Below are 25,526 nucleotides of genomic sequence, written 5' to 3' on the forward strand. Positions count from 1 at the left end.
CCCACGCCGCCCTCCCCTCCTCAACAGCTTCCTACGTGTCTGCGCTTTTTGCTGCAGAGTTGTTAAAGCTCAAGCAGTCTCAGACATTTATTAGTCTGTGACCGGTTTCATCGTTTGTAAAAGGCGGGGTTTGGACTTGATGCTTTCTAATGTCACTTTCAGCTCTGAATCTATAGCCCTAAGAGTGACCTGATTTAGGACAGAGAGCCCAGGGCCACCACCAACTTAATTAGGGCCCTTTGCTTGCAGTCCTGGGTAGACTACAATTCCCGGAATGAAAACGGCAGGGCGCTGTGTCCCCTCATTGGACTACAACTCCCAGAATGCCCAGGGGGCGGTCTCTGAGAGGAAAGCGGGGCGCGAGGGCTAGACTGGAGGGGCTCTGCGCATGTGTATCTCTCATGCCCCAACCTCTTTTCCTCTTCTCTTCCCTCCCCTTTTCTCCCCTCCCCTTTCCTCCCCTCCCCTACGGCCGGCTGGCTGACCTCGGTCCATGGAGCCGCACTCTTTCTTTCCGGTGCTGGGTGGCGAGTTCGAGGACTCGATATTTGAGGAGTGGCCGCGCTCGCGGGAGCTCGAGCCCCTGCCGGCCTACAGCGCCAAGCGCTGCGAGCCCCAGGTGAGAGACGCGGCGCCCGCGAGCCTCTGCCTCGTCCCGGGACATCCCCCATCCGGCCAGCAACCAGCACTTAGGCAGCGCCTGCTGTGTGCCTGTATGGGTGGGGACGGGGATCTCGGGAAGACGGAGATACAAGTCAAGTGATTTAAGACTGTTCAAGAAGACCCCCTCGAAGGATACTTGGGGGTTCCAAGATGTAGATGTGGGGACGGAGCGCAAACGTGTGGGGACAGCCCGTACAAAGGCGTGAAGGTGGGAGATGAAATGTCTCACTTGAAGAAGAGCGGCTAGGCCAGTTTGACTGGATAGGAAAAGTCTGTGAAAGAAAATAGGGTGTAATTAGCCTGGAAAGATGATGTGGAGCTGGATCCCAAAAGACTTTTAAATGCTCAACAGCAATGTGTTTTATCCCCAAAGCATTAGGGAGCTAAGCATGATTTCAGCGCTCACAAGGTGCCAAGCACTGTGCTAAGCGTTGAGAGTTGTGCTATAGCCGGATTTACGAATGGCCCATTCACTACCCTGTATAAAATTGTGCAATAAAGCCTACAGAGCTTATGGGGAAAGTGGGGTTGGGGCATAAAGGCTGTGACATAAAAAAAAAATAAAGATGGGAACCTAATTTTAAAAACTGGTGACACGGTTGTATATGTGTGCTAGTTGGGAAGGTTGAAGCCCTGGGCTTGGGAAGGGGGACTGTTAGGACCAGCCCTTTGCTCATACCTCCTACAGCCTCAGGAGACATGCAGTAAATGTGGCCCTTTACCCAGCAAAGACCCTGAGGTTTGCTTGGGGAAGCGGGGGTAGGAGGAGTTGCAGCTTGTGAGTTAGCGTGAAGCTGTTCAGTTTTCATCCTTGTCGGTTTCTTGTAGAAGTGGAGCAGAAGCGGACTTGGATTAGGCTCAAAATGTTCCCTCAAATATCAAAGGGGTTGCAACAAAGTTGCGTTTTCAAAACGCACACGATAGCAGAAGTGACTGAACCGGCAAAAATAATACAGATGGCCCACTCTGCTCTCAATGATCTGATGTTTTAATGGGGAAAGGCAACACATGATAAGGATCTGAAAAGGGGCCGGGGGATGGGGAGGGCCCCAGAAGCTTCAGACATGAGCTTTAGGAGAATCAGTTTTGTTGCTGTGTGGAGAATGGGTTGGAGAAGGAAGAAGCTGGATGGAGAGGCCATTTGGGGGTTGTCGCAGCAAGTGGGATGAGAAGTGAGGAGTGCTTGGATCAGGCTGGATGTGAGAGAGATGAGATGTTGAGCCTGTAGTATCCAATGGACCAGTACCTGAGTGATTATAGGGAAGGACTCAAGGGATGCTGCCCCGTGTTGCAACCTTGGGCTACCAGAAGAATGGTCATGCTCCAAAGGTCAGTAAGCGTTTATTAAGTGTCTACTAAGTGCCTGGCATTGTACTGAGTATACAAAAACAAGCAAAAGACTTCAAGGAGCCCACAGCCTAATGGGAGAAACCGTACGACAAATATGTACAAACAGGATAAATAGGAAATAATTAAAAGAGGGAGGGCACTAAAATGAAGAGGGCCTGGGAAAGGTTTCTTGTAGAACAGGGCTGTCCAAAATGCAGCTTAGGGCCTACACAAGCATAGAAATTTACATAAATGCTTTGGTAAACGAAGCTCTCGCTAAAATGGCAAATCAAAATATATTGTCTATTGTTTCAATAAAAACCTAAGGTTGGACAGCCCTGTTGTAGAAGATGGGATTTTAGTTGGGATTTGGAGGAAGCCAAAGAAGCCAGGAGACAGAGATGAGGAGGGAGAGCTTTCAGGGATGGAGGACAGCCAGAGAAAATGCCCAGAGCCAAGTGAGGCCATTTTCACTGGATCAAAGAATACTATTGGGGAAAAACGTATAAGAAGACTGGAAAGGTAGGAGGAGGCTGGGTTATAAAGGGCTTTGAATGCCAGAGGATTTTGTATCCAGAGTCCGGCTGGAGATAATAGGGAGCTCCTGGCAGTGTGGGAAAATCACTTTTAGTGACTGAGTGGAGGGTGTTTTGGAGTGTGGAGAGATGTGAGGAGGCAGACCCCCCAGCAGCTGTTACAATAATGCAAGCTTAAGGTGATGAGGGCCTGCACCAGCGGGGTGGCTGTGTCAGAGGAGAGAAGGGAGCCTATTCAAGAGATGCTGTGAAGGTGAAATGGGCAAGTCTTGGCAACAGATTGGATATGGGTGCTGAGAGATAGCGAGGAGTCCAGTGTAGGTTGTGAACCTGGGCACTAGGAGGGTGGTGGTGCCCTCTGTAGTAATAGAGAAGGGAGGGGAGGGTTTATGGGGCAAGATAGGTAGGGGATTAGGAAGAGGATTGGATTTACAGAGTAAGATGATACGGCCTATTTTGGATATTATAATGAGTTTGAGAGACCTATGGAACACCCTGGTGGTGTCCAATAGAGACAGTCGGTTATTGGGGACTGAAAAGCAGGAGAAAGGTGGGGGTTTGATATGTAGATTTGGGATTAATCTGCAAAAAAATTATCTTTGAAACCGTAGGAGCTGATGAATTCACTAAAGGAGAATGTAGAGAAGGAGATGAAGAGGGCTCCAGCCCTGGGTACACCACTTGTAAAGTGAAGGAGATGGAGGATGGTTTCATGAACGATACTGAGAAGAACCAGTGAGACGGGTAGGAGAAGCAGGCAGGGCAGTGTCACAGAAAGCCAGGGAGGCCAGACTTGGATTGTCCAGAAGGCAGGGTCGGTCAGCAGTGTCAGAGGTTGCACTGAGGTTCTGGAGGAGAGCAGAGGAAAGGCCTTTGTGTGTTGTTGTTGAGTGATGACCTTGGAGAAAAGAGCTGTCGGTCCTAGTGCTGGAGTTGAGACCTGAGTGGGAGGTGAGGAAGTGGTAGTAAAAGTGTACACAGCTTTTTCTGTGAGTTTTGTTTTAAAAGGAAAGACAAAGGCCGGGTAGCTTGACAAGATGAAGGGATCAAATTAGAGGGTTTTTTGTTTTGTTTTGTTTTTTAAGAATTAAGGAGATTAGCCAGGTAGGAAGTCCTGAAGGAGGATATTCCCCCAACCATCTCCCTATATCCAGCCTCACGAGTGGCTCCAAGCCCTCCCTTCAGCACAACTCCCCTCTTATCGCACAAATATTGTAGGATTGTTGAATCTAAAGGTAGAAAGGATCTTAGAGATCATCATAGAAGCCAGTGGTTCTCTAAGTGTGGTCTGTGGGATCTGAGAGCCCCAGAGCTTGTGTAGGGGGTTGTCAAAGTCAAAATTATTTTCATAATAATACTATGATATTATTAATATCATTAATAATTCTATTTTAATTATGATATTTAATTTAATAATAGTACTATTTTAATTTCTGCTACAGTAAATATTGATGGCTCTAACCCATGTAAACAAAAGCTTTTTGGTGAGATTCTCAATTTTTATGAGTGGAAAGGGGTGTGGAAAACCACTGATTTAGGCTACCCTTTTATTTTACAGATGAGGAAACTGAGGTCTAGTAAAGGGATAGGATCCCAGCCCAAGTTTTCCAACTTAAAATCCAGTGTTCTTTCTCCATAGTACAATGTACCGGGTACATTGTAGATGTGGATTTTTGAATTGTTCTCGAGACATCTTATAGATCCTTTCATCCCCTTCTATTCACTGGTGCCCTTTCCATATATTCCCCCCCCCCATAGTGCTAGGTTTTTGTTGTTTGTGTGTGTGTGTGTGTGTGTGTGTGTGTGTGAGAGAGAGAGAGAGAGAGATAGCGAGACTTAAGAATTTAGCTGAGTCTTCATACTTCTGTAGACCTCAGATTGGAAGGGAAAACAGAATTCTTCTATTCATACACAAGCTATTTGTTTTGGAAGTTTGCATTTATTTTAAGGATAATTACTATTTGAGGGCAAACATAAAAACTGTAAAGAAACTATAAGTTCATTTTCTTTTTTCTTGGCTGTAAGGCAAACTACACGATTTCTTTTTCCCTTCGAGTGTGAAAGTTATGGGAACCTTAGAAAGTCCTTGTTACAAAAATTTATTTGTTATTTAGAATTGTTCTATAGAATTCATGGAGCATCCAGGTTAACAAAGCCAGATTTGATTTTCCTATGAGCAGTTGTTTGTAATGGTATTTTTCTACTTCTATTTTTTCATGATTTGTTTTAATTTAACATTTTAAAATTTTTTACATGCATTTATTTTCTTTCATACTTCCTTCAACATTGAACTATTTAAAAAAATAGAACTTTTATAATATATGCACAGTTCAGCAAGACAGAATTCTTACATTGACCATGTGCAAAAGTGTGTGTCTCATGGTACATTTTACTTATCACCTCTTTGGCAGGAGATGGGTAAGCAGGTTTTTTCTTCAGTCTTCTGGAATTATAGTTTGTCATGCATTGATCAGAGTTGCAAAGTCTTTCAAAGTTGTTTTTTTTTTAAATAAACTTGTCATCATTGTATGATATGCATGTAATGTAAAGAGTTCCATTATATTACATATAACTTGAATTAAATACAATATGAATGGAATGGGAAATACCATAATTTGTTTAGCAGTTCTCCAGTAGGTGGGTACCCCCTTAGATTATAGTTTGGGGGGTATTTTGACTCAGCTGAATTGAACATTTCTGCCTGTGGAAATTGCCTCAGCCAGGGGTGGGGAACCTGCGGCCTTGAGGCCATATGTGGCCCTCTAGGTCCTCAAGTGTGGCCCTTTGAATTCAGTCAGTCAAAAGGCTGCACTTGAGGATCTAGAGGGCCACATATGGCCCCAAGGCCGCAGGTTCCCCACCCCTGGCCAGTTAGAAGAACCAGGACCCTCAACACAGCTATAGGATCTAGGAGATATGAAAGTGAAGCAAGGTTGCCTTTCAGTTAAAGGAAATATCCTAGGACTTAAGTGAATTTTGGCTCAGTAGAAATTAACAAAATATTTCAAACCTGCTTTTATCAGATTTTTCCAGCCCAGGAGCTTTTGGTATGAGACTGAAGTTAAAAACAGTTCATTCTAGTTCCTATCTTCCTCCTTCCTTCAGGCTCCTGTTGCTGCTGTTCAGTCATTCACTTGGGTCCAACTCTTCGTGACCCTGTGGACCATACTGTTTGTGAGCTTTTCTTGGCAAGAATGCTGGAGTGTTTTTTTTTCTTTCTCTATGAATCAAGACAAATAGGTTTAGTGACTTGCCCAGGGTCACACATTTCGTGAGTGTGTGAGGCTGGATTTGAACTCAGATCTTCCTGACTCCATGCTCAATACTCTGCACCATGGAACCACCTAGCAGCCTCTATGTAGACAGCTATTTTTTATTTTGTGTCAGAGGTAGTCATCTAGTAGTGGGTAGAAAGTCTTGGAGTTGTGAAGACCTGGGTTCAAATCCCACCTCTGACACACATTGGTCATGTGACCTTGGGCAAGCAGCTTGATTTCTCAGTCCCCCAGAGCAGCCCTCTAAGACTTTGTACCAATGCCCTTCTGCACTGGTAGAAAGTTTCCTCAGATCCAGTCCAAAACATCCAAATCAAGTCCTTCTTGTGTTGTTCTCTTCTGCCTCTTTCCCTCAGATTCCTGCCAACCCTGCTCCTTCCCTCTTTATGCACTCCAAAGCCGCAGGCTATCCCTTTACCGAAAACACCATAGGCCCAAAGACTTGGTACCTGGTGAGCATATAGTTTTGTACCAAGTTCTTTTAGCTGAGTGGCTACCAATATATTTGTATGCTTGTTTGTCTTTGACTTCAGATAAAAGCATTGCTGCAAAGTTATTAGCCTACCTAATGTTTTCTTGTGAATCTCATTATAAAAAACATTGTTTTTAGTTTTTTGTTATATTTTCTTTTTTAAATAGTTGGTAAAATTGATAATTTCACTCTATCATGTGAAATTTTTATGTTTTCCAGTGGTTTTATGAGGAAACAGAAAACAAGGATGAAGTTGAAATGCTCACCATCAAGAAATTTAGAGGTGACTCGGCGTACCGGCGTCAGGAATTTCAGGTACATATCTCCTTGCAGATGAAAATTGTAGTACTTTACAGGGATCAACACTTTCTGGAAACTTTGCAGGTTTATATGTTTAAAATGTGTAAGATTAGGATGTGCAGAAGCAAATTTCACCTTTTCTAAAGTGTTTTTGCTTATCAGTGTCTGTTCTCAGAATCCCAGTCCTTATCTGGGTGTTTCTAAGTGGTCTTAGTCTTCTGCAGCCAACTGCACATATGATTGGTTCTTCTAATTACTGCGTGACTCTGTTTCCCCCAGTGTCTGTCTGTATCTCACAAATGCAGGAGTGCCTGCAGCACAAGTGGATGTGTCCTAGTGGTAAAGAACTGCCTAAAGATATAGGAGCCACCTCTTCCCTATGTTAACAAGGTGTTCTTTCCAACCCCTTCTCCAGTAACCATTAGAGCTGACATCTTGTGTGTTTTAAACCTTGGACTCTGGTATCTTTCAGATGGGAGTGGGAGAAAGGGAGGGAGGTGGTGTCACATGAAAATGATAAATACTTTCCACTTTGCTCCCTACACACTCAGCCCAGCCAAAAAAACCAAGCAACATACAAACCAACCAACCTTTTACTAGGTTCTTTTCTGCGATGCCTTTTTTAAAAAAATTTTACGCAAATGCCTACATAGAAAGCCCTTCAGGAGTACTCCAGCTGCTTTGAACTGTTGCCATCTACCAACTTTGCCATGAGAAGAGACGTCCAAGAAGGGCAGGCTCGATGTTTAACTCACCTAGGAAGGCACATGGAAGCACTGGAGATTGCAGAGAAATTGGTGAGTATCGTATGTGGTCATTTTCATGTCTTTCCTAAGTCCACTTCTCCAGAGTTGATGAGTTAGTTTCCTGAAAATGCCTCTTGTTAGTGAAATGTGTGGGTTTTGGACCGTAGAACTTTTATGTTGAAGTTTGAGCCCAAAATACCATCGTTTCCATCTAACATTTTTTTTTCTGAATAATGTTGAAAATCCTCAGTTCTCTGAAAACCTCACCTTTGCAGAGCTACTTCCCTCATTAGAGGCAAGCACATTAAGCACAGCTTACTAACTGCTTTCCCTACATTCCTAAATAAAAGGCATTCCTAAATAGAAAGGCAACTCTTGACTTATACCTAACGTTAATGTTTAATAAAAGTTTGTTGAATTTACAGTTCTATATACAATTTTGGTTTTGTTTTTAAGACTTTTATGGCTGATTTAATACTACTTTTGGTGTATAATCAAGAGTCTAGAGATTAAATAAATTGAAAAAGATAGAACAATATTTAATATTTCATAGATGTCCTTTTTTTCTCCTTCACCAGCAGTTTATGAGAAAACATTGCTGTGATTTTTGGACTAGATGTCATGGCTGTGACAACTTTAGCAGGCCTGAGGTTAGCATGTTTGCTTGTAGATTTAACCATCCCATTTCTTCATTAATAAGAAATTTTTAACCATTACCTGGTAATGGTTTTGTGTTTTGTTTATTGTGTAGGTTCTTAGCCTCTGGAGGCAGAGGAAGTTTTGGTAGTACCTTAAATGATTTACTTCAAAACATGGAAAACATTTGCATCTCGAACTTTTTAAATCTGTGTTAATTACGGGCTCATTTTTGAGTTGGAACCTAGTGTGCTTTGTCCACTGAGTGATGGTCCTGTAAGCTTCATCAGTCTACAGATAAGCAGACTACTTTGTTTTTTCCTTTTCCTTCTTTCTAGCGACCCATCATCCCTATTATTCTTCAAGGCTCTTAGCAAATTTCCCTCGCTGTCCTTTGCTCAATACTTGTCCATCCCAGTTTTTTCCCATGCTTAGACTGCCCATAGCTAGCACTTGTAGCAGTTCTGGAATTTGAGAAGAGAAACAGGAGCAAGGGACTGTTCAGAATCTTAAAGCAGGAAAGGCTTTTACACCTGGCAGGTCTGACCTATTTTGCAGATGGGGAGGGAGAATTCAAATGGAGGTCTCCTCATTCCAAATCTGAGGCTCTTCCCACTAGATCACAGGGCATTGAGGCCAGTGTCAGGTTGGTCCGTACGGGGTGGCAAACCCTGTAGGTAGAAGACCACCTAGAATCTCACTGATATCCATGTCAGGAATGTCAGAGCCATGAGGGTCACTTCTCACCAGGCTCTATGCTAGGTGACAGCAGGTGGATTGGAAGGAGTACAAGACAGGACAGCAGATGCTGCCCAGTTGGCTTCCTTTGGTCAAACCCTTTCTCTTCAGTTCTTACTTCTCCCTAACTATATCCTTTTTTGGTACTCTCTTTGCTTTTATCCCAGCATTCTCTTTTGCTGTGGCACATGCTGACCTTTCCTGTTTGCAGTTTCTTGTTCATCTCTATTATTTTTTGCAATGTTTGCAAGTCACTCCTTAATTCCTGGCTTTTTAAACATTCTGTAGGGGCAGTTCAGTACCTTGATTGTATTAATAACGGCCATCAGGTTGTAAAATTTTGACACTCTCCCTTCTGTTGATGTTCCTTTTCGAAAACTTCGTTTGTTGATTTCTAGATAAGATTTACAATAAACTTAAAATTTTGCTATTCAACATATAGATGTTTTTATACAGTGCTTAGTACCACTGGCCTTTGAAGAACTTTAATTAGTGAGGTGGGATAAGTAAGCTACTGTCAGGGAATGTTATACTTTTGTATATATACAGATATTTTTCCAAGAACGTGTACAGTCATTTATAGGATTGCTAAGAGCCATGAAGTATCCGTATCATCTAATGGAATATATAACCTTTCAGAGAGTAGTTTACCTGAAACCTATCAGAACTAGTCATAATTTATGCATGCAGAAAGCGTGGTGGCCATGGAAGTGTTGAAAGGTAGAAAACACCATACGTATGCTAGCTGTGACTTCTTTGCCCAACCTCTGTGCTGTCTTTGTTGGTGATCTCATCACTGCTCATGGGTTCAATTAACATAGTTATGAAAATGAATCCCAGATCTTCAGCCGGATGTCCCAGAGGCCCACTGTGTCCAAAGTAGAACTCATTTTCCCCCTCAAACCTTCCCCTCTTCCCAACTTGCCTATTACTGTTGAAGGTACCACCTTCCCCAGTCATCAAGACTCATACCTCATTGTCATCCTTGGTTCCTGGTCTGTTGCTGAGTCTTGTTATTTCTACAGCTTTTCTATATCCCCTTTTCTTCACTCACTCATTGCCCGTCCTCTTAGAAGTCCTCATCCCCTCTCAGATTATCGCAGTAACCTTAGAATTGGTCTCCCTAAGTCAAGCTGCTTCCCCACTCCAGTCCTGCATCCACCCAGCTGCTGAAGGGCAGAGATGACCTTGTCGTCTCCCGTGGCTCCCTTTTACCTCCAGTATCCAATATAGATCTCTCTGGCGTTTAAAGCCCTTCACAATCTGGTCCTTTTTTACCTCTGTGCAGGGTCTTGTCTGTCTATACTGACCTGTTCTGTCTACACTGACCTGTTTACTGTTTCTTGCACACAATACACTGTCACCCACCACCTGCCATTCCTCAAATGTTCTCCCTTCTCACCAGTTCCTGGCTTCCTTCAATACTGAGTTCAGCAGGAGTTCTTTTGTCAGTCCCCTGTACTGCTTGTACCTTCTGAGATTACTTTCTGTCAAATTTGTGTGTGTCTTGTATGTACATGGTTATTTTTATGTAGCCTTCCATTTTGAATGCAAGTTCCTTGAGGGTAGGAACTGCATGTTTTTCTTTGTATCCACATCACTGAGCGCAGTTCCTGGTCCACAGTGTTGTCTGACTCATCTTGTTGGTGTCAGGGTACTAGGGTAACAGTGCCTTCCTTCATTGTACACATACTGTATATGAGGAGGGCATGATTCACATTCCAGAATAATGGATGCTCTGGCATAGAGAGCTAGTTTAAAATGACATATTCCTATACATACATAATGTGACCCCTTCAGTCTTTTACTTACCTACACAGCTTTCCTGGACCACAGACTTGCTTTTTTAATGCACATTTTATGGGTGAGAGTGTGACAGTGGGACCGTTAAAGCTAGCTCCATTTCTAAGACCTAAGATCAGTGTAAAGGTAACTGCCGTCAGACATTCATGCCTTCATATTGAATTTTTCTTTATCTGAGAGGAAGAGGGTTTATATTTTCCTCCATAGGCAAAGATGGGACTTGCTATGGTATGAAGTGGTGGCCCCAACATAGAAAGACTTTCTGTCAGCTAACTTAGGAAAGAGTTTGTGTTTTGGGGGAGGCCAAGCAGCCCTATCTCTGGCCAAGAATAATTGACCTCAATAACAGTTACTAAGGAAGGCATTTGGATTCAATTATGCATCGGGAAGCACTGAGAGCTTCAGGGCTATCCTGCTTAAGAAGTATAAGCCAAGTAGAATTTGAACTAGAATATGCTCAAATCCTCAAGGAATTAACCATTTATGTTTTAATATAGCCATGCAAAGTAACCAGTGACCCAGGGCCTGAAATTTGTCCAAGTCTGCAAGAAATCAGGCTTTGATCAATAAAGAATTATAGTAGAAATTGAAAATACAAGCCATAATTGTAATCAGCTTCTAGTACTAAATTTCTTCAGGCTACCAATGCTGGTTATTACATGGTTTCTCCCGACGTTAGGACGTGCGGGGAAGCTGGTGAATATTCTGTTGGTTCGCATACATTAGTCTAAGCTTGTAGCTTTAAAAAGTACTGTAGGATGGTTGAAATATGTGTAACTTAATTTCCCATAAACTTTGACAAATACTGCTCATTATTATGAATTGATGTTATTACAGGGAAAAATGCCTCAGTTTACCCAAGTTTCAAGCTATTCTGCAATTTAATATTTTTAATCTTTTGGTTTTCAGGGGAATGGAGCCACGAATAGTGACCATTTAACTGCTGTACTCTACCTCCAACTCACTATTTATTCAAGTCTGAAGAACATAGAGAAAACAATACTATGCCTACAAAAACTGATTTCTTTGCATCATTTTAATCCTTGGAATTGGGCTAAGCTTGCAGAGGCTTACCTGAGTCTTGGACTAGCTCTCTCAACTTCATTTACTTCATCTCAGAAAGAAAACAGTTTTATGTCAAGTGACCAAGAATTCAAATCCCCCTTCCTATTATCAAAAAAAGATCCTTCTCTACATTTTTCCAAAACTTTGAATGGAGACTCTGGTTTTTCTATGGAAACAAGTGGTAGCCTCATCCAGAAAAGTGAAAACTCTGTCAGTGATGTGCGGCCTGTGGCACCAGAGACCCCGTTCTGTCTGGCATTTCAGTCCTTTGCACCTGCAGTATGGGCAGAGACTCAAGTGAAGGCTTGTGCCTCCTTTGTCAGAGCCAGGTAAGCTAAGAATGAATAAAAAAGGCAGGATATTGCTGTCAGAGAAAGGCTTTTCTGTTCTGCGTTATAAGTATATACCTATCAATCGACACATTGTGATTTTCAGGCTTTTGCTTTAGCTCTAATCAGCGCAGGGCTTCAAAAGGATATTCAGTTTAGTTTTGAGAGAAAGAGGGACAGTAAAATGCCCCTCTGTTATGCAGCTCACACCACCGGTGTTATTTTGATCCATGAGAATGAAAGGATACGCCGCCTGGAGAACACAGCTTGTCTTGCTCTCTGAGATAAATCTGTGAGAATTGAGAAAAGAAAACTGAATGTCAAATTTATCCCATTATACAGTTGAGAGTGGCTTTGAAAAAGCAGATGAAGGATTGTTTTTATGCGGAGGTAATTCTTTTTAGTGTGTGCTCTTCTTTTAGGAAAATTAAATGCCCAACTCTCTTGTTGTTTGTATCCACAATAATGGGACTAGATCACCCTTAGCTCACTCTGCAGAGGGGCTAGAAGATCTACCCCTTGGGAATTCAAGCCTGTGGTCTCCTTAAAACATATAAATTCAAAAGAAAAAAGATAATTTGGTACTTGTGCTTTTTATGATTGATGAAACATTGCTTCCTAGGTTTATGTTACTATACAAGAATATGCTTTTTTTAAAAAAAAGAAGTCAGAAGTATTCTAAAAAACAAAAACAAAAAAACACAGTCTGAAGAACTTCACAGGGAATATATATTTATATATCTGCTCAGCAAGTTCTACATTACCTTTACAGGGCTAAGCCTAAAACATTCAGAGTTTCTTAGTTGGTAGGGTTGGGCTCTCTTCCGTCCTGGTTTCTGTATTAGAAAATAAAGACAACACCTAAAGTCATAGGCATTAATCCATGTTGTTTCCAAGTAGCAGTGAGCTATCATAAGGGTATTTGCCCCATTAAATAGTATTCCTCATAAATGGTAGTATATCCAGTTTAGAGGCAGTGAGTCTAAAAGGCCAGCCAGCGAAGTAAAAGAGAAAAAGCAGCTCTAGGAAATCATTCATATCTAACCTATCCATCTATCCCTGTGATGATGATTTCTAAGTAATACTCAACAACAGGATTACTCCCTAAGTGAATATAAACGAGCTCTTTGTGCCACCCCACTTAGAGAACCTCTAACCTGTCTGTTGGCCCATTGTGGTTTTCAGGCTTTTGCTTCAGCTCACTCAGTCTCAGCAAACATCTTTTGCTTTGGAGAAGAATTTCAGGGCTCAGGAGGAAATTGAAGATAGATTAAAAGGATTCGGCTTTGAAGAAGAAACTTTACTGCTGATTTCTGAGGTGAGTGTGCCCCTAACGTGGGGGCAGCTGCTCTGCATTGGGTCGTGACGGGGCCTCCTTGGGAGAGACAGTGCAGGTGGCTCACAATCATTTCAGTTCCAGAGAAGAACCTTCTCTTGTCAGTTTCCCTCTACCGCTGTGACCCAAACTGTCCTGCAAAGCTTGCCATCATGATAGCTCCAGAACAGGTCTAGGGAAATAGCATCAGAGACCATTGACTGAAATACTGTTTGGGGACTCTATAAATTGCACTGACTGTCCTCACTGGAAGAGCCTCAGAGGCCAACCGCACTGACCTTGCCCCGACTCAGGCTTGTGCTTCCTTGCAGGTTGGACAGATGGTAATAGGGGTTGGCTCTTTGTGCTCATGAAGCACTGTGTTGCATTTTTACTGGCTCTCCTTGTTAGAAACATTTTCCTTAGAGTGAACGGAAATCTGCCTCTTGTCACTGCCACCCTTCCTTTCTAGCAGTGCATTATGTCCAGTCCCCTTTCACTATCAACAGCTTATAACAAGTACTTTTCATATCTAGTGCTTAGCTTCTCTTTTTCCTAATGATACAAACGATCCACCCTTCTTACTTGCACTGGAATAAGAAGTTGCTTCGAGGGGCTTGAGCATCCCTCCCACTTCCATGCCATATAACAGGAATGTTGTGTATGCATGTTTTGTCTTCCTCAGACAGCATCTGCTAGAGCAAATGAAGGAAGCCTTCGGTCAGTTCCTAAGGATTTTCTTTTCTAGGCTAAAGAGCCATAGTTCCTTTGGTCAATCAATGAGTCAGCATTTTTTAAGTGCCTGCTATGTGCAAGGTACTGTACTAAGTGCTGGGGGTACAAAGAAAGGAAAGAGACAGTCCCTCCTCACCAAGGGTTCACAGACTAATGGAAGAGACAACTTGAAAACTGCTTTGTACAAAGATCTAGACAGGATACGTTGGAAGTCATCAGCGGGGGAAGGCACTAACATTATGAGGGATCAGAAAACACTCTTTGCGAAAGGTAGAAGATGATGAGGGAGAGAGTTTCGGGCATGGAGGAAGGCTGGTGAAAATGTGTGGAGTCTAAAGATAGTGTCTTGTTTGAGGAGCAGGCAGTATCACTTGGTCACAAGCGATGCAGGGATGAATAAGTATGAGGGACTGGAAAGCCAGGTGAGGGGTCAGGTTATGAAGGATTTGAACAGCAGAGGATTTTATTTTTAATCCTGGAGGTGATAGGGAGCTCCTGGAGTTTATTGAATAGCGAGATGACATGATCAGACCTGAGCTTTAGGAAGATTAATTTGACAGCCAAGTGGAGGCTGGACTAGGGTGGGAGAGACTTGAGGCAGAGAAACTCATTGGTTTCTTGCAGTAATCCAGGCCTGAGATGGTGATGGCTCTCGCCAGGGTGGAGGCAGTGGCAGAGGAGACAATGAGGAGCATAGAAAAGATGTTACAAAGTTAAAATGGACAAGTCTTGTAACAGATTGGATATGGGGGTGGTGAGAGAATTAAGAGTGGGGATGATGCTTAGGTTGTGTGGAAGAATGCTGTGAATAGGGAAGTTTGGAAGGGAGGGCAGGATTTGGGGAGAATATGAGTTTAATTCTAGACATGTTGAGTTTAAGTTATCTAGGGGATATCCTGTTCTAGGCGTCCAGTAGGCAGTTGGAAATGTGAGGACGGAGGTTAGAGCTGGATAATTCAATTTGAAAATTTTCAGCATAGAGATAATTGAATCCATGGTAGCTGCTGAGATTGCCAAACAAAATAGTATAGAGGGAGAAGAGAAGAGAGCGCAGAACAGCCCCTTGGGGGATACTTGCAATAGCTAGCCTGACCTAGGCGAAGATCCAGCAAAGGAGACTTGTAAGGAGTGGTGAGACAGGTAGGAGGAGACCAGGAGAGAGCAGTGTTGTGAAACTCTAGAGAAGAGGGTATGGAGCAGAGAGGATGATCAACAGGGTCATATGCTGCAGAGAGGTCAGTAAAGAGAAGGATTGAAAAAAGACTTTAGCAATTTAGAGATCACTGGTAATTTTGGAGAGAGCAGTTTTGTTTGAGAGATGACGTTAGAGTGTAGGGAGTTGAGAATGAGAGGAAGGGAAGGGAAAATGAGACGGAGTGTAGAAGGCCTTTTCAAGGAGTTTAGCTGCATAAGGGAGGAGAGAACGATGGTGAGGGCTGTCTGGGATACAAGTCGATCGAGCGAGGGTTTCTGAGGATAGGGACGCAGGAGGGAAGCAGACCGGAGAGCGAGGGGATGATAAGGAGCAGGCATCCTGCTGGAGGAGCCCGGATGGAGTGGGATCATTTTGTCTAACCTTTGTCAGACAAACTTTGTCTTCCTACTTTGCAGTGGGAACGCTTTGTCGGAAGAAGGGCCACCTCCTCCTGTGAGACTGGAGTGGAGGAAGAGATAGTGGTAGAAGGCATCCAAGGGATGTGATCTGAGGAGGAGGAGGGAACAAAAGGAAGCTCTCAGCAAATGGCCGAGGTCTTTTCAGTCAATAATTGATTAAAAAAAATTGAACATGACAGCACCTCCCTCGCAATTGGTCTCAGGTTCCTTAATCATTAATCTTTGGATTACTGGTAGATTACTGGTATGTATTGGTATCTTTTGAATAACTGGTAGAACAAGTTAAGAATCCATTTTAATGTACAATATTATCTTTCCCACATTTCTTTATCTGTATACAAAGATACCTTGAGAAACATTGTCATGTACCTAGAATCCAGATAACAGTCTGCTGTATTTCCTCATCAACCATTCTCATAATGCTGTGGAGAAAGGAAATAGGATAATTTGGTATGACATGTTCTGATTGAACCAAGTTTCTTTCTTTGTATGTTTGCCTGGGTTCTTGCAACTCCACATTCTCTGAATGGTTATTTGCCTCTAAAGTAAAGACACCGCTGCCCTCCAGAGATATCATTTAAGAAGTAAAATAAATAGCCTTCCAGTAGCTTTTATTTCTCCTATTTCAGTTTCTATTAACATGGATAATTGAGCCTTGACTACAAATAAGAGAGGCAGTGTGACATAATGGATAGAGTGGTAGGAATTAGATGACCTGGGCTCAAATCCTGCCTTTAGATACTAACTAGACCTGTGAACTTGGGCAAATCACTGAATCTCTTGGAGCCCCAGTTTGTGCTTCCGTAGAATGGGGGTGTATCAGGAAGGCAAGATTCATGACCTTGAGGATGACCATGAAGATGCCTGTATGGTTCGGAATCGCAAAGTACGAAAAACTGTCTAGGTTGAAGGCAGAGGAAGTATAACATTTATTTAGACACCAGAGGATCAACTCCCAAGACAACTCCAATTTGATATAGCAGTAATTGTATTCCGAAACCAGTAAGCCCACCTCAATGTAGCTGCAAGGAAATCACAACACAGTATTATAGCAAGGAACCAAGTCATCCTGCAACCTTCCTCCCTGCTGGGGCCTTCCCATAAACACTCAAGAATCCTAACTGTCTGCTTGCCTGTGTTCTCTCCCCCTCACTTCTCTGGTCTCTGAAGCTCCCTGGTTTCCACTCTGCGCTTTTTCTGCAGCTCTGTCCTCTCAGAGTTCTTACTTCTCCTTGGGCTGGATTCTGAATCCTCGCTTCTGACTTGTGAATTCTCAATGGCTACCTTCTGAGTGTATATACTCTTTTTAGGGCCTGAAGGCTTCATGCCCAATCAGCAAGAGGGTGTGGGCCTGAGGCTTAGTGCCTAGTAAGTAAAGCCCTGCCTTAATTGGCCCCACCTGAGGTCTATTAAGTGGGTGGGAAAGGTCTTTAATCACTGATTGGCATCACAGGGGGTGATAGCTGCAGCCTTTAGCTCATAGGATTATTGTGCAACTCAGAGCGCTGTATACAAGTCAATTATTTTAGCATTATCGGCATTTTTATCACAGAAATAAATAGACCTAGCCTACCTTCCTTCCATGTAGGCATGGAAGATTCTTGTCCCCAAAGTTCAGCTTTCTGCTCTTCCTCTTTTTTAGAAGGCTCAAGTGCTAGCATCTTCAGCTGTCATCCCTCAAGTAACTGCCTCTGGCTTTGTCTTCCATTTCCAGCTGTCTGCTGGACACTCCCTTTTGGATGTCTCACCATCACTTTATGTGTAAGAATTTTTAAAACTGATATCCCTAGGATGGACTCTTAATCATTTTTATATCCCTGACAGTACCTTGCACATAGTAGGTGATCAGTAAGTATTGAGTGAATGAAAGACAAGTGGGTCTTTCTCCTGGCTTCCCTGTATCTCCTGCTACCCCAGCTTGGCACTGCAGAGTCCTCTCTGCTTCCTCCTGTACTCTGATCATTTGTATTCAGTCAGTCATTGTGGAGTTTTCCTTTTTATGGGTTATTATGAATTTTTTTCAATGTCTGTCTTCCCCAGACATTTTTTTTTCCATTTTCATGGCTACTCTTCCCTAATCTGGGTCCTCATACCTCTTAGGTTATTATAATATCCTATTATTTTTATATATGTGTATATGAAAACATCCTATAATATACATATGTGATACATTATGCAGTCTCCCTGCATACAGTCTATAATTTAATCCATTCTGAAAACTGTTCCAAATAAGCCTTTTTAAAATACTGCTTTGGTCAAATTACTTTCCTTTTAAAAAATTTGTATCAGCTTATCATCTACAGGAACAAAGCCCCACCTCCTTTGCACAGCATTCAAGGCCCACCAAATCCAACTCCTGCCTGGTTTCTCCTGTTTCCCTCATACACGTTACCTACATCAGACTAATCCATGTGTTTCTCAGATGTTCCTCGTGCCTTTTTCTCTGTGGCCTTTGGTCGTTGCCAGTCCCTTTGCTCAGCTGGAAGGTTTTTGGCTTCCCTTCTACCTGTGTGAAGCCAGCCTGGTCTTCAGAGTTCATTGCCAGCTTCATATTCTCCATAAAACAACTCCAGTCCACAATAATTTCTGCTTCTTCTGTGATCTCCAGCACTAACTGTCCCTACCACTCATTTGGCATTTAGCATATGCTGACTGTGTGTGTGTGTGTGTGTGTGTGTGTGTGGTGTGTAGACTCAGAACATCCTTCAGCCGGAAGGGGCCTGGTACAATCATCCAGTCCAGCTCCTTGCTTCACATGAATCTTTTCCCTTAGTCATCAAAGACTTTGGTAATGTCTCTTGGGGGTGGGTGAGGAAGAGAAAGAGAAAGGCTTAGGGATATGAGCAGAGGTTGAAACTGTAAGGTCATGGGCATTCTGAGGGATTTTTGGAGGATGGGGTGTGTTTGGGGCAGTGGTAGTGAATGGGAAGGGTTATTGGGGCGTATGTGTAAGGCATGATCTGGAAGATTCTAGAGTCTGTCCAAGAGCAGGCTTATCTTGTTTTCTAAACTAGACTCTAAGCCTCTTGAAGGCAGAAACTATCTTGTAGTTCTTTAAAGATTTCTTAAAAAGTGGTACTTCACCTCCTGTTCTTTAGAAGGGGGAAATTATTTAGTGCTGGATTTAGACACTCACTGCACTTGCTTTTGCTTCAAACAACAGTTTAAGGCCATTTGAAGCATTTCTCCTAATGAGTTGCTTGTGCAACTGGTATTTTAGAATTTTCATTCATTTTACAACCACTTATTGAAAATATTAAGGTAATTTTTTTTTTTTAGTTTTACTTGATGTTGCTTGGCTTGGTTGATTCCATAGGGTATGAAATGGTTTAAGATTTCTTTGCACATTGTAGCAAATATAATCATATATACTGGTCAACAGCTGGGACTTTATGGTTGCCTTGAGGCTAATTTATTTTTCCTACCAACTACCTTTGCAAAGGCCCTACAGAGAAGGTGGTCCAAAGTCCAACCCAGCGTTTTGAGGACATAACCAAATAGCATCTGGGTGGACCTGCTTTTCTCCAGTAGGGAGCAGTAGCGTGTCCTCGTTATGTTCTGCATAGGCATTGTTCAGTTTCCCTTCCCCCAATTATATACATTATCCCCTTGTGTTCCTTGTTTCTCACTTATTCTGGGTTTAGCATTTACTTAGAGGGGCATCTGTCTCCCTAGCACTGGCACATTTTCACGTCCTAACAGAACAACACCTAGAATAAATTTTAATCCCAAAAGGCAACAAGATTCTTCCCTACAACACCTCTCTCATGGTCTGACTAGGTGTGAGAAGGACCTTGAATTCTATTTCCACCGGCAGAATGTGCTTGATACAGAAAGGTTAGACCGTTATTCTGTGAGAACTGAATCCCAGTACTGGTCTGGTCCATTTTAATGGCACTTTCCCGGGGGAGGTGAGATTGAGATGTAAACAAGAACATTGTGGAACTAAAAAGGAAGCTTTCCATCAGCACAAAAGAATGAGCATGTCTGGTTGGAAATGTCCCCATTTCTGCTCTCATTTGGAAGTATTTAAATCAGTAGTTCACAGTCTCTTCTCTCCTGTGTCTGTCTGCTGCCTGTTTTATAGGGACTGTGTGTTTTTTTTTTCTTCTGCAGGTTATGAGAGAAGATCTCATTCCAGAAAAAATAAAAGATGAAGTTCATACAGAGGTGAAATGTGTAGGCTCTGAAGCCTTGACTGCCTTGGTAATCGCATCTTCCAAAGAATTTGAAGACAAATGGTTCAGAAAGATCAAAGACCATTTATGTCCCTTTGAAAATCTGTTTCACACAGAGATATGCATCTCGCCTTAGCAGCCCATTAAAACAAAACACACCAAAAAATCTTGTTCTGGATTATCTTTTTTTATTTCATCTGGGCCTGTGGCATAAAATGAAACATAGCAAATTAAATTTTTTTTTATCTTTTTTTGTAAAGTAACTAACCTCACTCCCCAACCCCCAAGATTATTTCCATTGTATTTCATGTCCTTTTTTGGTTTGTTTTAGAATTTTCTGTCAGTTTTAGAACTTTCATTTACTCTATTAAGTATTGAATTTTAAGCCCTTCCTTGAAAACCTTGAGAAAATTCATGTTATTCAGCACCAGTGAGTTAACTGACAGTGCCCAGTACTGCCCAAGTCTGGAAGGCTCATGACAATGCATTACTTAATTTCTTTTACCACAGATGTCCCTGGCTTGTTTTTGTGAACCAACTTTAATCTTCATTACTGTACTTAAAAAAGACCTCTGGACAGCAGGCTCTTTCAAAACTGTTCTTGTGCCCTCGCCAGCAGTTTGGTGGTCTGCATTGCTTAAGATCTTAAGAGTTCAGCAAACCAGGAAACACTGAGTGGGAGAAACTGAAACACGACATTGAAAACCTTGATGATAGTAGATTATCATCTTTATCATTCTTTCAGCCACACAAGACCAGAGCACTTTTTATGGCAGAATTGTGTTAGACAAAAAAGCCTTATAAATCAAGAGAAGCAGACAAAATACCTTTCTGTATTGCTTCTATTTCTAGGCAGTTGAAGATAAACAGGGCAGGTCTGAGGGAAATCGAAGTTTGTCTTCATCCTTCTCTTCTTGGTTCGGACACTTCTGCTGTACTTCAGGCACCCAGTGCTCTATTCCCCATCAAAACAGGGAAGGTATAGTTGGCATCTGTACTTGTTCATTAACTGATTACCCTTTCGTGTGAATGAGGTTTTGTTTTGTTTTGGGGTTTGTTTGGTTTTGTTTTTTTTTTTTTTGACATTTTCAGCCTCACATCTAATAATTGTTTTGTCTTACTAAATTTCAGCCTAGTTAATAAGAGATATTTTCAGGGCAAGGGAAGGTTTTTTAAAATTCCTTCAGGCCCTACCCTTAAGGCTGCTCCTGAAAAGAAACCTGATTTGATCCTTTTAGGGCAGGAGTTCCTGACTTCTAGGGTATGAGAACTTTTAAAATATTTAATTTTTTTCAATATAATTATTTTTCTTTCCAATCATGTATTTTATTTTATGCATTTAGAAACATTTTTGAGAAGGGGTCCATAACCTTCACCAAATTGTCTAAAGGGTTCATGAAATTTAAAAAAGGTTAGGAAGCTCTATTTTAGAATGATGAAGGATCATTGTTCTTAGTGGAGGAGTGGATAGAACTGGGATGAAGGGGAAGAAGAGGGACTGGTGGGGGGCAGCTTCTAGAAATTTATTCTTGGGACATTCTGGGGCTAGCAGAACCATGACTAGGGCCCACCATGCTCTCCCACAGTTAGGGCTTCCTCCTTCTGAGGCCTTTTCCTCTTCCCCCAGCTGCACCAGCATCTGGAGCCTGAGGACAAGGAGCTTCTATTTTCTAGCATATTTGATGCTGTTTTTGTCTTTAACAGTATTTTTCATACCCCTTCTTGCCTGGACCACATTCCAGTGTCTTTATTGTTTTTATTTCTGATAATGAAGTTTCTGAAAAAGTATCATAGAAACATAGCCTTTGTGATATAAGGTATTACCCTACTTTCCTAACCCACCATTGGTGGAATCTTACAGTGTCATGATATTCATATGTATCCTTTCTTCTGTCCTACTACTTGATATTATCACTGGGTAACAGGCCGAATGAATGTGCGTGATCCTATGTACTTTGTGACGGATGCATCCAGAGGCCAGGGAGAAAGATAATAGAAAAAAGTAGATGTAGCCTAGGGTGGGAAAATGTAGGAAGAAAGCACATGAGAGTAGAATCATGCCGTGGTGGACTAGGGGGAGCTGGTAGAACTGGAGGATAAAGAGCTGAATTTTAAGCACCATTCCTGTGAGGCAATGAGGCAATCTCAGAGATGGCATGAGTGCTGGGGGAAAAGAAATTATGTGGTTACCAACCTGATGCTGCCAAGGCTGTGAGTGCTTCAGAGAAATGCTACCTTCAGATTTATCCGAGTCAATAAAAATGGTGAACAGATTAGGACTGAACACCAACCCTGGAGGCCCTCTGCTAAAGGCCACTCTCCAGGCAACTGTCAGTCCCTTTATCAGAATGCTTTGGATGTGTTTGTTCAGTTACTTCTGAATTCATCTAACTATACCATCATTCATGTCAAATCTCCATCTTTTCAGTGTAGTATGAGAAGTTGTCAGATGCCTTGCTAAAATATGCAGGTGTGTTGTCTATGGCATTTTCATTGTATCAGTCTAGTAATACTGACAAAAAAAAATCGGATAAGCTTAATCTAGCATGTTTTATACATAGTGAACCCATTCTAGCACCTAATGACTACCACTACTTCCCTCATGAAGTTTTCTCAAACCATCCTTTCGCAATCTCTTCCATAATTTTAGAGGGATGGATTCCTAATGAAAATGATATTTAAATTTAGCCTTGGCATCATCAGTAGGGATTTCAACTAGCAGCTATGTTCAGAGAGGGTCTATTCCAAATGAATGATGTATAGTAGACTAGTATTCTGGGAATGTCGAATAGTGTTATTTGACTAGGAAGGAGTGGCATGATAAAAGACTGGAAAGGTGGATGGAGTCTTCCTCATGGAGGGCCTTGAATGATGTCAAACTAAAGAGTTTGGAACGATTTATGTAAATAAACAAAAAGGTTTAGAATCAAGTGAAGAAGCATTTATCAAGCACTTTCCAAGGGGCAGTCGCTGTGCTAAGTGTTGGAGATTCAAAGAAAGGCAAAAATAGACCGTGCCCCCAAAGAGTTCCCAACTAGGGGAGAGGGCTATATGCAGTCAGTATATATGCTGGATAAATTGGAGAAACTCTCAAGGGGGAAGGCCCTGATGTTAAGGAGGACTGGGAAAGGCTTCTCGAAGAAGGTGGGATTTTGGATGAGAATTGAATAAAGCCCAAGATGAGGAAGGAGAGCATACTAGGCATGGAGGACAGTCAGTGAAATCAGTCGGGGTGGAATAAGGAGGTGAGAGTCATTGGAATAAGGTGTAAGAAGACTGGAAAGGTGGGTAAGGGATCAGGTTATGAAGAACTTCAAAAGCCAAACACATGATTTTATGTATGATCTTGAAGGCAATAGGGAGCCATTGGAGATTATTTGGATAGAGGGGTGAAATAGACTTATGCTTTAGGAAGAACACTTTGACAACTAAGTGGACGGGAGTGGGAAAGACTTGAGGCAGGGAGACCAGCAAGCCACCTGTTGCCATATTCTAGGCATGAGATGATGAGAGCCTGTACCAGGATGGTGACAGTGTCAGAGGAGAGAAAGTAATGTATATAGGAGATATTACTAAGGTATAGTTGACAGGCTGGGCAATGATTGGATGATGGGAGTGAGAGTGAGGTGCTGGGAATGACACCTAGGCTAGGTTGGGAGCCCAGGTGACTGAAAGGATGGGTGGTACCTCAACAGCAATAGGGAAGTTTGGAGGAGTTTTGAGGGAAAGATAATGAGTTCAACTTTGGACATGTTGAGTTTAGGATGTCTATAAGACACTCATTTCAAGATGTCCAGTAGGCAGCTGGAGGTCAGGACCAGAGAAATAGATCTGAGGATTATCTGCTTAGAGATCATTGAATCTTTGGGAGGTGATGAGATCACCAAGAAAAAATAGCATAGAGGGAGAAGAGAAAAGGACCAAGGACACAGCACTGGGGGACACCTGTGCTTAGTGAGCATGACTGGATGACGATCCAGTAAAACAGACTGATAAGAAACAGTCATACAGGAGAAAAACCAGGACAGTGTCATAAAAGAGAAGAGGGTGATCAACAGTGTCATGGGTCATTAAATTTGTCAATTCAGAGGTCATTCATAACTTTGGAGAGTGCAGTTTCAGATGAACAAAGATATTTGCAGTCAGCCAGACAGTTAAGAGAATGGGAGGAAAGGAAATAGAGGCAGTGATTGTAGATGGCCTTCTCAAGGATTTTGGCCACAAAAGGGAGAAGAGGTATAGGATACTAGTTAGCAGGGATGGGTCAAATGAGTGAGGTTTTTTGAAGCTAGGGGAAACATGGATGTGTTTAAACTAGGTCAACTATAAGATGTTGACAAGGAGGGGCAGCTAGGTGGCGCAGTGAGAACACCGGCCCTGGAGTCAGGAGGACCTGAGTTCAAATCCAGCCTCAGGTCTTGACACACTAGCTGTGTGACCTTGGGTGAGTCACTTAACCCCAATTGCCCTGCCTTCCCCCCTCCAAAAAAAAAATAAGAGACAAGAAAGGAGTCTTTGTAGCTTTTTGAACAGAGGACTGATATAATCAGATTAAGATTAAGCAGGTAGTAAGGTGCAAAAGTGACAGAGAAAGTAGTAAAAACAACATCCTGAGGTGTGTGATTCTAAAGAGAATCAGCTCAGTCATGTGGCGAGAGCAAGGGATGCCAGCCCAAGTGTCACACAGTTACCTACAGATGACTCAAGGCCCAGACCTCCAGCGTACTGACTAGGTCCTTGAGGGAGGGTCTCTGGAGGAGCGTAGGCAAGGATCACACAGGATGAGAAGGCATAGATGGGTTGCTGTTTATACAGGTGGGTTAGGATGAAGGGAGTGTCCACACTGATGACTCTACGGGTCTGTTAAAGTTACGGTTTGTTGAGGAAGAGGTACAGGCAAGGAGCCCAGCTGGGAGGATATTGAAGTAGCCTAGAAGAAAGGCAACAGGTTGTACCAGGGTGATGGCAGTGGGAGTCAATACAGGAGGTAGAGTTGACAAGACTTGGTAGCTGATTGGACATGGGGTAGGGGAGAAAGACCATAGGATTATAGATTTAGAGTTGGAAAGGACCTTAGAGGTCACTTTGTCTAACCCTCCGCCTTCAGCCAAGAGCAGTAGGTGACTTGACTGAGGTCACACAGGTAATAAGTAGCTGAGCCAGGATTTAAACTAGGTTCTCTAAAATCCAGGAGTCTTTCTGCTGCATCAGACAGGAGTCGAGGATGATAATGAAGTTTGAGGGATGGGGAGAAGAGTAGCAGGTTTGGGAGAAAAGATAGACATGTTTAACTGGAGGCATTCTTGTAACTCGGCCTGAATCTAGGTCAGCTTGAATTTACAACCTTATCTGTAGCCCTGAGGACTTTGGCCATGGTGGGCATACTTGCCAGCAGACAAGAAACCGCCTTTAGTTCCTGCACATTCCTAAGATCGGCACTTTTTTGGTGGTCAGGGACCTTCTCTGCAGGACCCAGTCACATTTGTGGCCCTTCAACCAATCAATAAAATATGTTGTTAGTAATAAATGTTAAGCACCTACTTTGGGCAAGATAATTCCCCTTCTGGATTCCACCTGTGTGTGATCTGAGGAGTAGGAGTCTTCAGAACCATCAATTGAAGACCTGCAAGCCCAGGTCTTGTGGGTTGGGAGGAAAATACTACCACCTATGAACAACCAGACTTTTTTTCCCCTCTTTTATAGACAGCAGTGCTCCAGTGGAATGACTCATCAAGGATGCTGAATATATCTACTGCTGAGTGAGCTTGAGAGGGTGCTAGAGGATTTCAGGC

At 42.5% G+C, this 25,526-nt stretch overlaps 1 protein-coding gene across 2 annotated transcripts; it reads left to right on the plus strand.

Moving 5' to 3' along the window:
- Positions 1–362: 362 nt before the first annotated feature.
- C1H8orf76 (chromosome 1 C8orf76 homolog) lies at positions 363–25,526 on the plus strand. Of its 2 annotated transcripts, XM_036750075.1 has the most exons (8): positions 363–619; positions 6,495–6,590; positions 7,229–7,372; positions 11,408–11,892; positions 13,078–13,210; positions 19,673–19,762; positions 20,587–20,713; positions 25,438–25,526. In XM_036750075.1, exons 1-8 carry the CDS (start codon positions 494–496, stop codon positions 25,458–25,460), a joined length of 1,224 nt encoding a protein of 407 aa, XP_036605970.1. In that variant the 5' UTR covers positions 363–493; the 3' UTR covers positions 25,461–25,526. The 2 variants fall into 2 exon arrangements, with proteins under 2 accessions (XP_036605970.1, XP_036605972.1); XM_036750077.1 differs by lacking the exons at positions 20,587–20,713; positions 25,438–25,526 and having other exon boundaries at positions 19,673–19,897.

This window comes from Trichosurus vulpecula, chromosome 1, assembly GCF_011100635.1.
Source record: "Trichosurus vulpecula isolate mTriVul1 chromosome 1, mTriVul1.pri, whole genome shotgun sequence".
NCBI classification, from domain to species: domain Eukaryota; kingdom Metazoa; phylum Chordata; class Mammalia; order Diprotodontia; family Phalangeridae; genus Trichosurus; species Trichosurus vulpecula.